This window comes from Paramisgurnus dabryanus, chromosome 21, assembly GCF_030506205.2.
Source record: "Paramisgurnus dabryanus chromosome 21, PD_genome_1.1, whole genome shotgun sequence".
Lineage (NCBI taxonomy): Eukaryota > Metazoa > Chordata > Actinopteri > Cypriniformes > Cobitidae > Paramisgurnus > Paramisgurnus dabryanus.
In genome coordinates, this window is record NC_133357.1 from 31746124 (window position 1) to 31761384 (window position 15261).

Consider the following 15261-nt stretch of genomic DNA (forward strand, 5'->3'; position numbering starts at 1 on the left):
ACAAATACAGATCAAGGCTGCAGGTGGAGGACGACTTGCGTTTATTTCTCTCTGCAGTGCAGCCCCGCATCGAACACCTCTGCGCATCAAAAGCGAGGCCTCATTGTTCCCACTGATATTGACGATAAAATTGAAAGTCAAAGTTATGTTGTGTTGATGCATAAATTGGTTGGGCCATGGGGTTGATGCCGCTCGTAGCACACATTATGTGAATGGCATTTTGTTTGTTTTTTAAGGTTTTATGTGGCTGAAATCGTAAAAAAAAATTTGATGAAACTATGTTAAGCTGTTCGATCTGATATACCTGCAATGCAGTTGACTGTTAGATGTTATGTGTTCCGTGAACAAACAGCGTTGTTTTTTTAATTGATCAGAGAGCTGTCCATTGTGCTGATTTTGTTTGAGACAATCTCCTTCAAATATGCGCAGAAACACGCACCGATTGCAGCCGTGGAGTGTCGTTAGTTGTATTTTTGGCGCTTGTTGTATTGTTGTATTTTTAAGCATGTTTTGTTGACTTGTCAACTGATGCTCAGTGATTTTAAGCCTCAATTAGGCCTGCATGAAGTTGGAAATTATTTGCTGTTGCAAAGAATCATTTATGAATGCACTTTTTAAAAAAGTTGTGGAAATAAAATGTTTTCAATCAGATATTGAATGTCATCATTGCCTGGAACACACAAAAGATGGCATTACTGAAGAGGTGTGTGCACTCAAAAAAATAACTAATTGGATGAGTTATGTCAAAGAGTTACCTTTGTATGTTAGTATTATGCATTGCAATTGCAACAAAACAAACAACCTTTAAAAATCTTTTTTTTTTATGTGTGGGTTAGGGCAGGCGGACGGGATTTTGGGGAGGGGGGGCTTGGCTGTCCTTACCTACTCTAAGGGGAGGCTCACATTCACCCAATTTGAAAACCCCTGGTGTAAACCAAAAACTTTAGCTTGATCTGTTGTACAATGACACAATGAGATTCTTTCACAATCATTGAAACTGTGATAAATGGCACTTCATTGTAGTAGTAATTAAGGCCTCTTTAGTGGTAAGTGCACTTATCTATTTTAAATAATTACTGAGGTCATGTTTACCATAATGGCTTTCAGGTTTAAAACGCATTACTTTTGCCATGTTTACGCCTTTCATTTAGACTATGCTAGAGTTCTCAACAGGCCTGAAAATTACAACCCGACCCGGCCTGTGGCTTTTAAAGCCCGGACCCGATGTAACCCGACACATCAATGTGAATTATCTGCCCGAACCCGACCCGCAGCCCGACGCCGCCCCCTTTTTTTCTTCTCATATACGTATTATCATGACCAGCAGACGGGAATTCAAATCAACCTTTAATGTTCATGCCTTTTAACAATACAAACAACTGAAACAATAAACTTTAAATATATAAATAGGCTATATATATATTTATATATATATATATATATATATATATATATATATATATATATATATATATATATATATATATATATATATATATATATATATATGCCTTAAATAAAAATCACACAATAAAAAATAAAAAGAAATCAAACATGTACCCAGCCAGCGGCTACCCCTCCTGTAATAATGGCGGTGAATTCACCCGCGGCAAGTTTACTTTTCACAAACTTCATCTTCTTCTCCAGGCTAAAGGCGTGCACGCATTGGCATCAAGTCTGCCCCCGCAACTCTGCGTGATGCACATTGCACGCATCAGCCAGACTTTCTTAACGGTAAACAGCAGCAATAATTAATAAAAAAAAATTCACTGAGTGGAAAAGATTAAGCCAGACGTCCAACCTGACCTGAGTCATTTGCTTATATTTTTGACCTGAACCCGCGGGTCCCGTCAGGTTTTTCAGGCTGAACCGACGAGGGCTGGACTGGGACAAAAAATTGGCCATGGCGTTTTGGCCCAGACCGGCCCACTAAATAGGATCACAAATCTTTGTGCAACCTTGACTACCAACTCCATATAATGATTAAGTAGAAAAGTATAAGAGCTGGCTGACATGTGACATTACAAAAATGTAAGCTCTGTAAAAGGCTTTGCAGGTTTTAAAAATAATAGTGTTAGCCAGTGAGTGCACAATGTTTACAGTTTTTCTCAATTGCTTTGGCTCATTTCTTGAAACAGAAATTACATTTTCAAAACAACATGGACAAACCTCTAAACCACTTGGCAATTGTTCACAACAGAATTGAATTTCTCATTCATTTCATCAAATTGCAAATGTCTAAGTACATGTCTCAATATATCAGTACATCTTTGAAAATGATTAAGTACAGGTAGCCTTCCTTTAGCACAATTTCCAAGTGAATAGATCTTGTTGAACTAAACTGTTTGGTTGATTCTCAGTCTAATGGTTGTTCGCTTCAAAACATGTCAGCGTCATTTCATTGTATAAGTCATCACATTCACAATACTCTGTTCAATTGTCAAAATTAGTCAAGAACATAATACCATAAATACCATATATGAATCCTTTGAACATTTGTTAAATTTATTATAGCAATTGACAGTCAGGTGAAACTAGAACTTGACTAACGTAGGAGGAGTTTACGCTTTTTAAGAGAATAATGGCATTGGAAGGAAAGAGACCCCTCACATCCTTGTGTTTGTGGATGAAGCTGGCTTCAACTTGGCCAAGGACAGAAAACATGGCCGTAATATTATTGGCCACCGGGCCACAGTGGATGTCCCTGGACTGTGAGGGGCAATATAACTATGTGTGCTGCCATATCTGAGAATGATGTGGCCACTCACATCCCCAGTCTTGGCCCATACAATACACAGAAGCTCCTCATATTCTAGGACCACCTTCATTTTGATTTGATCCCTAAAAATAAGAAAGGTCTCGTAGGGCCTCACCTACCACAATATGTAATTGTATGGGACAATGTGAATTTCCACTGTTGCCCGCTCATCATGGACTGGTTCACTACTCATCCAAGGATGGTCATGGTTTTCCTACCACCTTACTCTTCTTTCCTTATTCATATTGAGGAGTTTTTCTCTGCTTGGAGGTGGAAAGTGTATGAGCATTGGGCTCAAGATCAGAGGTCCCTGCTCCATGCAAATCTGTGGCCAAAGAGACAGCAGTGTGTAGATGGCGTTGAGGGTGAGGACGGTGGCCAGGATAGGGAAGGTGAGGACAGCGACCAGTGAAGAACTGTTAGTTGTGAAACTCCAGCTTTATTTACAGCATTGTAGGCTTCATATAATTTTCATTGTTTTTTGTATTTTTATTACAGTATATTATGCTGTATATATATATTTTTTACTCTAATGTATGGAAGTTACTTTGCGTGTGAATAAAAGTGGTTACAATTTTCATTGGCAGTATGAGTGCAATGTGTGATGTCAAACCTTGGAGGCTACTCTTACCCTAAAATGCTATTTCTTTTTTTCCCCAGTTTTATACACAATTGTATTTTGTTAGCTATACAAAAAAACAGTAGAGTAACCATTGTCAATGAAGGACTGGTCTAAGACTTAAAAGGTGGACATAAGGGATATTTCAATGGTCCCTTGTCATAATGACAAAACATCTAAACATTTTGACTTGCAGTGCTTACACAATGCCACATGGACGAAGCATTTTGGAGGCACTGACTGTTTAAATGAGAAAGAAATGTAGTTTTGACAAATGAGTGAACTGTTTTGGGAGAGGTATGAGCTTTTGCAAGTGAGCTATAGTGTTGTGCTGAACTGTAAGACTGTTTTGCCAAATGATCTTAGACTTTTGAAAATGTAATTTCTGTTTCAAGAAATGAGCCAAAGCAATTGAGAAAAACTGTAAACTAACCATTCTGAACACCTTATGATAACACTGAGACCTGATAAATGTTACAATGAAGTCGCAGTCTCGCGGCAGAGCCACGAGTCCCATTACAGTGTTTGCAGAATATTTGGATCACTTTTTTTCTGAACACCTTTTACCAATTCCAAACCACATTAATTTAAATAACCAAAATTAATTTTGTATATATCTTTTACTTTCATCCTATATTATGCCTTTGCTGCCCGAATCAGGATTTCTTGTCTAATGGTCACACCTCAATTTTGCAATTTCCATGCATGGCATCTTTCTTATGGACATTAAATAATAAATTTGAAGAGCTCTTTTCCAAAACGCTATAAATCCATTTCAATAGTTTTCAGAAAAAGTACATGTTTTACCTAGACCTACACATTTTGTGAATATTCAATTTATACTGTTAAAATGGTTTTTTTGCTCAATCTGAACATGTTGAATAATGATTATTAAATCAAACAACAATATTGTTGATTATAAATTCAAAGTTCATTTTATTTTTTTTCAAAACGCTATAAATCCATATATTTTTTCCATAAATGTATGTTTTTTCTTTAAAAAAAAACAAAAAAACAAATAAGAGAATATGCAACATATACTCAGGGACTCTTCATACTATAAATGAATAAGTAAATTATTCATATTGTGATATACATTGGAGCCAGTTTGAAATAAACAGAATTACACATAACTAACACACAGTTTGTATTAACCTCACACGCACACACAGCGAGCTCCCCTCGGCTCGTTCTGTTCTTAATGACATACCATGTAACAACACGCTCATAATGTCCAATCCAAAAAGCACAACTTTACAGATGTCCCTGCATTGTTCACTACCCACATTTTGTAATTTTGCACGACATTGGTCAATGTATCAAACGCAAGTCTGTCTATCAGCAGGCTATCGAGCTATTCAGTACTTTTCATGTTACGTTAGCAGGCTTCTTCACAGGAAAAAAACTTTATCGCGAACGTACAAAACGGTATTAAACGAGCCAGTTCTGAAACGAAAGTTGCACATACCAAACACTTTGATGAAGATCGCCTTGCAAACGGGTACCTTCTCCGGGTGATGTATTAACATGACATTAATCCTCATTTTGAGTAATGAATGAACATAAACAAACATCTGTTCAGAGCGCCGCCATTGGATTGCGTCGAACGCTCATCGAGTTCTGATTGGTCGAGAGGATAAATCGCGTTTAGGCTAAAAATAGGCTCGGCGCTTATCGCGTTTTGGAAAAGAACGGCATCTTGTACCTACATTTTAACAAGGAAATGTAATAATTTGACATAAAACATTCATGGAGCAGTGAATAGGTTCAGTACACAGCCAAATTACATGACAAACTCATTTTTTTTTAAATGGCGTTTATCGCGTTTTGGAAAAGAGCTCTTCATTTCCACTGTGTGTGTTAAACATTTTTTGGCCCATTTTAAATGTAAAAGAAAATGTGCCTAATAATTCTGCACACTTGAATATAAGGTGTTTTTTTTCTCCAGCCAACCAATTAACAATAACGTATTACTTATAAATGCTTTATTTACTAAATTAATGGTAGTTATAAAGATTAATTTGGTTTGCAATTAGTAAAATATGTTTTATAAAACTGTGAACAAAAGTTTGATTTAGCTACATAATAATTCTGCCCACACTGTATTTTATTGCAGTGTCATTTTGCAAACAGCCATTGGTCTATCACTTGTGTTTTTGACTGTGTTTTATCAGGAGGATATCTAATGACAGAAAGCAGTTCTGCTTACCGCACATCAACTCGGTTCTCAGTCATCTCTTATTTTGACAGATGCACACTGACACCGCATGCTTCATAAAATGCGCTAAAAGTTGAGATTGGGCTAGCCAAATGTCATATAAAAAAGAACCAATGGGCTGCTGATTAGCAGTCTGTCCGAAAAAAAAAAAAATCTTACGCTAACGTTTTTGGAAAATGCAGTACATTGCCATCACACCTTTTAGCGCCATTAATGAATTCCATTAAAACAAAGAAAGAAAGAAAGCAACGGGCTGCGTTGCGCGATGTACGAGTGGCTGGTCAGACAAAAATAGTGTGAGATGTATGATACGTCTGTATGATACTCGCTCTCTGTTTCTTGTGTCAGATTATCGCTCTCTGTTTCTGTCCATCTGAAACAAGAAACAGAGGGGGACGGTGAAGCTTGTTATGAGATGATTGGGCCAGTCCAGTGTCAGTATGGAAAATGAACCAATGGGCCACTGTCCAAGTTTATGGGCCGGTTGTTTGCCAATAAAAAAATCATATTATATTCACCGGCCCCCAAGGACGTCGGCCCACCGGGCATTTGCCCGGTATGCCAGATTACCAGTCCAGCCCTGGAACCGACCTGTTGAGAACTCTAGACTATGCCACCGTTTTCAGCCTTCATAAATGGAGTCCAGGGCAGGACTTACTGGGGTGGGGGCCCCTGGGCTTGAGTAAATTGTGGGCCCTACACTCTCAGAACAAAAGCTGTCACTGGGTACCCTTTAAATGGGTCCTAATATTTACATATTTAATATATGTACACACGAACACACCAAAGGAAATGTAAAATCATGAATCAGAGTATTATGGGCCCTATTTTAACGATCTGAAACGCAAGTGCGAAGCGCAACGCGCAAGTGAGTTTGTGGGTGGATCTTGGGCGTTGTTGCTATTTTCCCGGCGTGAGAAATAACTCTTGCGTCTGGCGCAAATCAATAAGGGGTTGGTCTGAAGTAGGTTCATTATTCATAGGTGTGGTTTGGGTGTAACGTCAAATAAACCAATCAGAACGCTATCCAACATTCCTTTTAAACGCAAGGACGCAAGTTCCATGGCGGGTTGCTATTATTATGACGGATTTACCAGGCGCACGCCAGGAGCGGTTCACAGCCGAGGAGACCCACGTTCTTGTAAGAGCAGTCAAAGACAGAGAAGTTGTTTTGTATGGGGATAGGAGAAACCCGCCCAAATCAGCGTAGGTTAAACAGGCGTGAGAGGAAATAGCCACAAGTCTCATCAGCTGGCATCCCCATCGTTGCGCCAAGTACAATGATGTCAGGAGACGGGGGAATCCCAAGCTTGCCAGCATAAATCGGGCACGCCGTGTAACGGGAGGTGGATCTGCCTCTACACAGGACCTGACCAGCAGAGGACATCGCTGCGTCCACCCTCACCGCTGAAAGGGTTTGGGGGCTTTGAAATCGGACCCAAGAAACGCAAGCAAGGTCCAACCCCAAAGTACTCTTACAAATCAAGTTCATATACATTAAGGTTTCTTATGAAAACATTTTAATTATTATTTACATAAAATAAGATTAGATAAGCAAAGTGTGCGCGCGTTGTGCACGCTATACATTATGGTCAAGCATGCGCCCTTAAAATAGCATAATGAACAACGCGCAACGCGCCACTGACTTTAAAGGAGCGGTGAATCAAATACTCAATTTTAACTTGATAATTTGTTATATAAGAGGTCATCATACTTAAATGAACATCCTGCAAGTTTCAGAACTGAAAACATCCATGCTACTGAAATATAACAGTTTTTGGCACCAAGCCAGTAAAACAAGCCAGTGTGGAATTCGGAAATCTATGACGTCAAAGTAGAATTGAAGCACCGCCCCATAGCCAAATACAAGGACCACTTTTGAAGTCCCGCCCACAGCTTCGCGTGACACACGTGTGTCTCAACAAGTAAATATGTCTTTAAAGATTGACAAATGTAACCAAAATTACATTTTTTCTGAGAGACTTTTATTTTGACGCGGTGATCTGTTATGATAGACTGGAAACGCATTTTCGGTTGTGGAAGAACCGCGTGGGAACAACACAGAAGCTAAATACTTTAATTCGGAGGCTTGGAACATAACATTAAATGCCTGGAAAAAGTTTGCTTTTTAAGAAGTTCCAGCTCGTGTGGGGAGTGTTTGTTAACTTTGTGTACACGGATTTATTTGGAAAGAAGTCGATGCTGGATTTGCAGAGAGACTGTGATTAAAAGCACCACTTATATTGGATCTGACAACAATGACACAGCATTATACACAGTAAGACATTTTACTTTATTTAAGTTACTGCGTTTCACTATTGCTTTGTTAGAAGAGATCGCTTGATATGTCTGTTGTAACATCCGTGTCTAAATGTTTGACTGTTTTAATGTACTAAAAACATTAAACGATTAATAAAGATACACCACTTAACAACACGACTGTAATTTAACGGTAGAAATATACAGTGTTATTTATAAAGAAGGATTTATCAGCCGCAGTTTAGATTCTGATGCCCGTTTACTGTGTTGTATACGGTAATTTAGGCGAGTTACGTTTGAAAGGTCAAACACTCAACAAAGCTTATTTTTTATCATATAACTGTGGTATTTAACATTACGTGAATTTAAAAGCAACCTCACAAGCACAATCGAATTATACAAAGTTATTGATAAGGATTTATTAGCCGCAGTTTAGATTCTGATGCGCGCTTACTGTGTTGTATACGGTAATTTAGTCACGTCGAGTTTTGTTTCTACTTTAATATACGTATTGTCATTTATGTGTATCATATTTAGCACCCAGAATCTTTTGTGGCTCAAACATATTTGTGTTCGGCTGCTATTTTTATCACATTAATGTTTTTAAAACATTTGCCCACATATAATGACGGTGAATGAAGCCGTCCAATCATAGCAGTGGGTGTTTACGTCCAGGTCTTCAATGCGGCCCGCCCCTTCAAACGAACCATTTCTCCAGAGAGCCACTAATCCATGTTACAAAATAGCCTATTACTTATTGTTTTTGATGTTTTTGAATGTAAAAACCACGCGGACATCAGAAGTAGATATCAGGCAACAGTATAAAACAATAAAATCGACAAATTCACCGCCCCTTAAAACTTTTTTTTTCTGGTCAGTGGCGCAATTGTTTTTTGAAACTGCAAAATAGCACCAGGGATGGTTTGCGCCGGAACACGCCTCCTTTTTTGCGCTGAACCGCCCAGGGAGCGCAAGTTCATTCCCTAGTTTGCCGACGTGCGTCTGTGGAGGGAAAAACCCGCTGTGCACCGGTGCAAAATATGAATGATACATGCGTCACTGACAAAGTCAATTGCGCTTGGCTGCAAGATAGGGCCCTATGTGTTTATGGCCGTGTATAGTGTGGACGAAGATATTTTTTGAAATGCCAATATAGACGAGGATCATTTTAATGCTCTAATGTAAACAGGGCCTGAATTTAAATGAAAATAAAGGTAAAGGTCAGTGTGTCTCATTCACTTAGCATGCGTACGCACTAAATTGTTTGTGAAATGTGTGTTCAGACATTTTAACTAACAAATCATGATTCAACAAAAATTTTCATACTAAAATTTCTTCTTAAAGCAACACTATGTAGTTTTTTTACCTTTAAATAATGTCTCTAAAATTATTTCAGTGATAGAACAACTTTTAACTGGACAAATTGTACTGTTGCTGCAACCTGAGCAGCCTCCTAGCTGCTACAAGCACACTCTGAAAGTGGCGGTGGAGGGTAGGAAACACAGCCCCGCCCCTCCCCCTGCCTGCAGAAGAGTGTCTGATACCAGGCACTGTTGCGCTTTTCAACCACATGGGGGAGCTGTAAGTCATTTTTAAAATGGAAACTACATAGTGTTGCTTTAATGTTTGCAAAAACATAAGAACAACTTAGACCACACTTGCGCAATAATCATGAACAAGGAAAAAGAACCCTATAATATATATGTGTTATATTTGATATATTTTTTCATTGTTCATGATTATTGCATACAGGTGGTCTAAGTTATTCTTACGTTTTTGCATATATTTAAAAGAAATTTTAGTATGAACGTTTTGGTTGAATCATGATTTGTAAGTTAAAATGTCCGTTAGTGAATGAGACCCATTGTATCTGAACCGAATTTAATAATTTTAATTTTAATGACAATTTATTTGATATGGACATAGCAAATACATTGGACAAACCAGATGCATTGTTTAAGTGTTTTAGCACGAGTGCTAATTCGCAACACTTGTCCATAGGTGACTTTTAAAAGATAGAGCAATTAAAATACCAAAAAAGAAGACAGAGAGAGAGAAAAAAAATAAAAAAATAAATGATAAATGCAAGCCTTTTCAATATAAATAACAAAATAAAATACAGAACAAAGATAATATGAACAAGTTATCAATTATTTAAAGACTATTCATGTGAGCACTGTTGTTTAGACTTAAGCCATTGTTTAAGACCTTTAAAAAGTTTTACTATTAGTTTCTAATTTTAGCTCAGTGGGTAAAGAGTTCCAAAGTTTGGCCCCCTTTACAGAAAGAGCAGACTGACAGAAAGAAGTCTTGCATCTTGGGACCAAACAATCCCCACAGCTAGTGGCTCGTGTTATTGCTCTGTGAGAACTCTGATGCCTGATGGCCACTTGAGAGAATAATTCTGACACATGATTATTTAGACATTTAAAAAAGAATCTTAAAATACTAAAATTGATAAAATTTTCAAAGGTGAAAAGGTTGTGTTTCCTTAAAATACGGCAATTGTGCCATTTTAGTGGTTTCTGATCCATGATTTTTATTGTTTGTTTGTATATTGAGACTATAGGTTTCATAGTGGTTGAGGAAGCCTGTGACCATTATGTGATGCAATATGAAAGATGAGAAAAAATCATTGCATGCATATATAATTTTGCAGCTTGATATGACAGGTTCCTTCTGATAAAACGAAAACAATTTAAATTTGGTTTAACCTTATTACAAATATATTTAACCTGACTCTCAAATTTTAAACATTTATCCAAAATAATCCCCAAGTACTTCACTTCATTCACTACTTCAATAAATTAGTGAATTAGTGCACACACACTTGAAATGACAGTAGAGAAGCTCATTGCTGAGGTCTATAACATAAAGTTACCTCGAGTATCCAGCGCTGATGCAGTTGCTGTGAAATTCACTACTTAATGCTTTTTATTCTACTACCACTGGTAGGTTACAAGGTCTTAGCTGTCCCTCCACCCCACGCGGGAGCTGCTCTCCTCTCAGCTCTAAACATCCTGGAGGGATATAACATCACAAATCAGGTGCCGAGGAACACAGTTTTCCACTGGATAGCTGAGGTACTACATGTTTTGATTGATTTAAAAATGATTGATTTATTGTAGGGCTGCACGATAAATCACACGCGATTGTCATGCGCATCTCGTCAGTAAAGTTTGTTTCTTGATTAGTAATAAATCCCATCAGCTGCTTTCAGATGGAGCGGCATTTACTACACAGAGCCGTAGTTCACTGACAAGCAGGGAAATATCGAAATTGCAGGCAATTAACCCGCGATTATAAATACGATATTTTCCCGCTTGGCATAATGTGTAGCATTTAAAGGATCTTTTGGTCTACTTCACTTTGTCAGGCAGGTCCATTTTTTCAGTAATTTCTTGATTGCTTGATTGAACAGGTGTGGCAGTAATCAGGCCTGGTTATGGTTAGGGAAACTGAACTCCGTTGTGATAAACCACAGTTATGTTTTAATGTTGTGTTTACTTGTGTTATCTTTGATTAATATTTAAATTTGTTTGTTTTGACAAACATGCAAAAAAAATCAGAAAGGGGCCAACACTTTTTTAAACCACTGTATATGCTGCTGTACATGTAGTTCTGATATTTATTTTCTGTCTGTTTAAATTCGTAGTCTTTGAAGATCGCTTTGTCCCAGGCTAGTGGACTTGGAGACCCAAAGTTTGATGGCTCCGTTTCAGAAGTTGTGGCACAGATGCTAAGGTGATTGATGTGATTAATGTTCTCCTCAGTACTAAGTGAAATTCTGAAACTTTTGTAAAAACAGGTATTAGAATCAGTTACATAACACACATATGAGCAAATAAGTATAAAAGTAAATATATTTTTAATTAATATTTTGTTAGCATATATTCACATGCTCGTCAATCCTCCCATTTTTTTCTGGGATTCTCCCGTATTTTACCATTTCATCCCACCATCATCCCGTTTAAATAATTTCCTGTGTTTCTTCCGTATTTTTATCTTTTTATAAAAATCCCACTGCCCATATTTAATGTTTGCCAAATTCACTTCCGGAAAAGCATGCAGCAGTATATCTGTAACATTTCACTCAAACAACATCCACCAATAAAACAAGAAGAAGAATAGTGGATAAAGAAGACGAAAAAGAGGATGAAGTTGGATGACAAGCTGCGTGCAAAGCTACACAAGCTTACACAAACTTGCACATTTGGATGTGCGTGTGGTGTGCAGTTTTTATAACTTTGCATGTTGGGAACCACTGCTTTGTGTGCTTTACTGCTTATCTCAAAATGTGTTAAGGAATGCAACCTCTATGACCTATGTGTATAACAAATCCCTTGCAAATGCAAGAGAGCCATAGAAAATTTATGATACAAGGTATACTCATTCAAGGGTCTTCCTTGTGTAGTAGTAAAAAATACTTATTCCCAACCCAATGTTGACAGGTATGTATATTTACCCATGTGGCAAGTAACTGTGTAATAAGTAGGATGATGTACACTGGCAGTTATATAATATTACTGAGTGAGAGGTGTTATTTTTTTAAAGGAATAACCAAAATAGTTTTAGACTGAGTAGCATATAACACCCCAGGACTTCCCACAATGTGTCTTAAGGCAACAAGGAAATTCAATTTAAGTGACACTACAATCCTACTGACTAACATAAACTTATATTGTCATTGGTTTCTCAGTAAAACTCAGGCTGCTGTATTTCGTCAAATGATTAACGATTCGCGTGCGTCTCTCGCTCAACATTACACACCATCATATGAGCTGCAGAGGGACGCTGTCGCCAGCCAGGTCATGGTCATGGGCAGAGATGATTTGATTGTATCTGTTATGAGGTGAGTAACGTCACATTGCGCTGTATGAATCAGAAAACCCTTATGATAAATTAATTTGGTTTGCAAATTTGGCTTATTTTATTCCTAGCTCACTGAACCGGCCATTCGGAAGTTATATTATGACACCCTCTGGGATTCTCCTTAATAGTCAGATTCTGGATTTCTCTTGGCCCAATAAAACCCACGGCTCAGCAGAGTTCAATCCGGTATGCCTAGAGCAAGTGCAAGCTTTTTAAATGACATAAACAAACACATACTTTATAAATAATGTGACTTCTGTGTATATATATCTGTAGATTATGTGTATATGTAGAATTCACTTTAAGTATTCATAATACCTTTTCACATTTGGTTATGATACATTGTGATATGAACATGGTACAGTTTTCTAAGTTAAGAATATATGATGAGATAACTCTGTTTTTTGATTATGCATTCCAATTAATATCAATCAAACTGCAGTTGGTTTGTTTTGTTTTTAGCCTTCATAACTAAACAGTTACAGCTAAGTAGCACAATAAAACATGATAATATAAAAATAAACATGTTTTGACAAAAAAAAATTAAAAACAGAGTTATCTTGTTTTGGAAGCAAACTCTACATATGTAACATGCTGTATGTTATCATCAGCGTAACAGTATTGATCCAGGGAAGCGACCCGCCTCCTTCCTAATTCCCGTTGCAATAAGACCCTCTGTTGGTCTTTGTGGGAATTACCTTACCCTGGGTTCCTCTAATGCCGACCGGGCCCTTAGTGGCATCACTCAGGTAAAGTTATTGAGGCAGTACCCTTAAAGTTAAATTATAAAATATGAACTTCATCACAGCTGAATTAGGTTACTTCAAAATCTGTGTTTTTTTTCTTTCAGGTTTTGCTTAATGTTTTATCATTACGCAAAAACATGAGTGACAGTCTAGCTAACGGCAGGCTTCATCCTCTCATACAAACTAACACCCTCCTGGTAGACTGTAAGTTCTCTTCATTTAACCTGTTGACATATGTGATTGTGTACAGGGCTCGCAAAATTTCAAAATCCTTGGTAGCCCTTCGGGCAGGCACTCTTCAGTTTTTGGTAGCCCGAAATGAATGCAAGTAGCCCGAATAAAAAATACATTACTTTTAATGTAGAATATTAAGTTAAAACATCTATCAAAACACAAATAACACATATAAATTTTCAGTACATATCAATCATCAGTACAAATTTTTCTTCTAACCGAAGTGAAATATCTATACATCAGATTCTAAATCTGAAATATTAACTGAAGTCACAGATAAGAAAATGCCACTTGACTTTGTGGGCATAGCACTGGCTTATTCAATTAGTTTAACCACAGGCCAAATTTTGCTAATACAAAGCCAATCCGGCCTCTAACCACAATGTTTAATCTGCTATTCTTGTTGTTGTTTTGATGCTGTTGTTTTTTAACAAACAAAAAACAGGATTTCCATGTAAACCAACTTTTCCTGCTCATCCCCACACCAGATATACTCACCATTTAAAAGTGGTTTAGTGGATCATTTTTTCGGAAAAACAGGGGCTTTTGTCGCTTTAAGAGCGATTCTGTACAATCTATACTTTAAAGCTTGCTGCGAGAGATTTAATTTTCTTAAGTGAGGATAGTAATGACTGACAGGACGAAGTTGGAGGATTTGCCCAACAAATCCATGACAAATCATTACAGATTGCTTCCTGTACTGCGTCTTTTCGCGCGAAAGTGAAAGTAAAACTCGAGCGCAGCGCTCAAACGTAATTTAAATACCCAATGCCTGAATTTCATACACCATTTTTACCCATCCAAATCTGTGAAAGAATGCATAAACATTTAAATATATTTTTTCCTCCTTTTCAATTTAGTCGCCAAACGGAAAATCTACCCGCATTTGGCGCTTGGCGGGTGTTAATTTCGGACCCTGAGTGTAGATGTGTCGGAAATCCCTCAAATATATTTTCCTTTCACATATTTAAGTTACTAACTGAAGAGAGAAAAAAGTAACGCTAAAACAATGTTAGTCTGTTAGTCTGTAAATGACTTGAGTTCGCGCTGTCAGCGCGGCGCTGAGCACAAGAGCAAGCATGTGCTCGTGAAGAGCGACACCGGGAGAAGCGCGTGCAGAGGGTCGCGCGCATTTCAGACGTGCACATTAAAGGATGGGTTTATTTATGCTTTCACTTCATTTCCTGACAGTTTCACTTGTTACGTGAGGATAATGACTGACAAGAGGACGCGTGGCCGAAATACATACAATATTATTACCTAACTAAATCTGAGACAAAGCAAAAAACATTAAATTATTATTTCCTCCACAAGATAGCCCGACTGGCAGGGCGGAGATACATTTCGGTAGCCCGACAGGAATTCACAATAGCCCCGGGACGTCGGGCTAGCGATTTTGCGAGCCCTGGTGTAAATGTAGATTGTAGTACCTAACTTTTTGATTATAACAATTGGAATCAACTTTATTCGACAAGTGTGCACAAAAAATTTACTTGCATAACATAAAATATATTAATAAACACAATAACACATGTGACAAATTTTTCATGAACGA

The 15261-nt window shown here is 37.6% G+C and overlaps 1 protein-coding gene across 1 annotated transcript in view; it reads left to right on the forward strand.

Moving 5' to 3' along the window:
- Positions 1–15261, forward strand: part of LOC135772987 (glutathione hydrolase 7) — a 31011-nt gene that overhangs the window by 12795 nt on the left and 2955 nt on the right. The window contains exons 10-15 of the mRNA XM_065282582.2: positions 10810–10937; positions 11510–11598; positions 12554–12706; positions 12795–12912; positions 13338–13475; positions 13577–13676. Coding sequence (XP_065138654.2) covers positions 10810–10937; positions 11510–11598; positions 12554–12706; positions 12795–12912; positions 13338–13475; positions 13577–13676 — 726 coding nt within the window. The remainder of the gene's footprint in view (positions 1–10809; positions 10938–11509; positions 11599–12553; positions 12707–12794; positions 12913–13337; positions 13476–13576; positions 13677–15261) is intronic.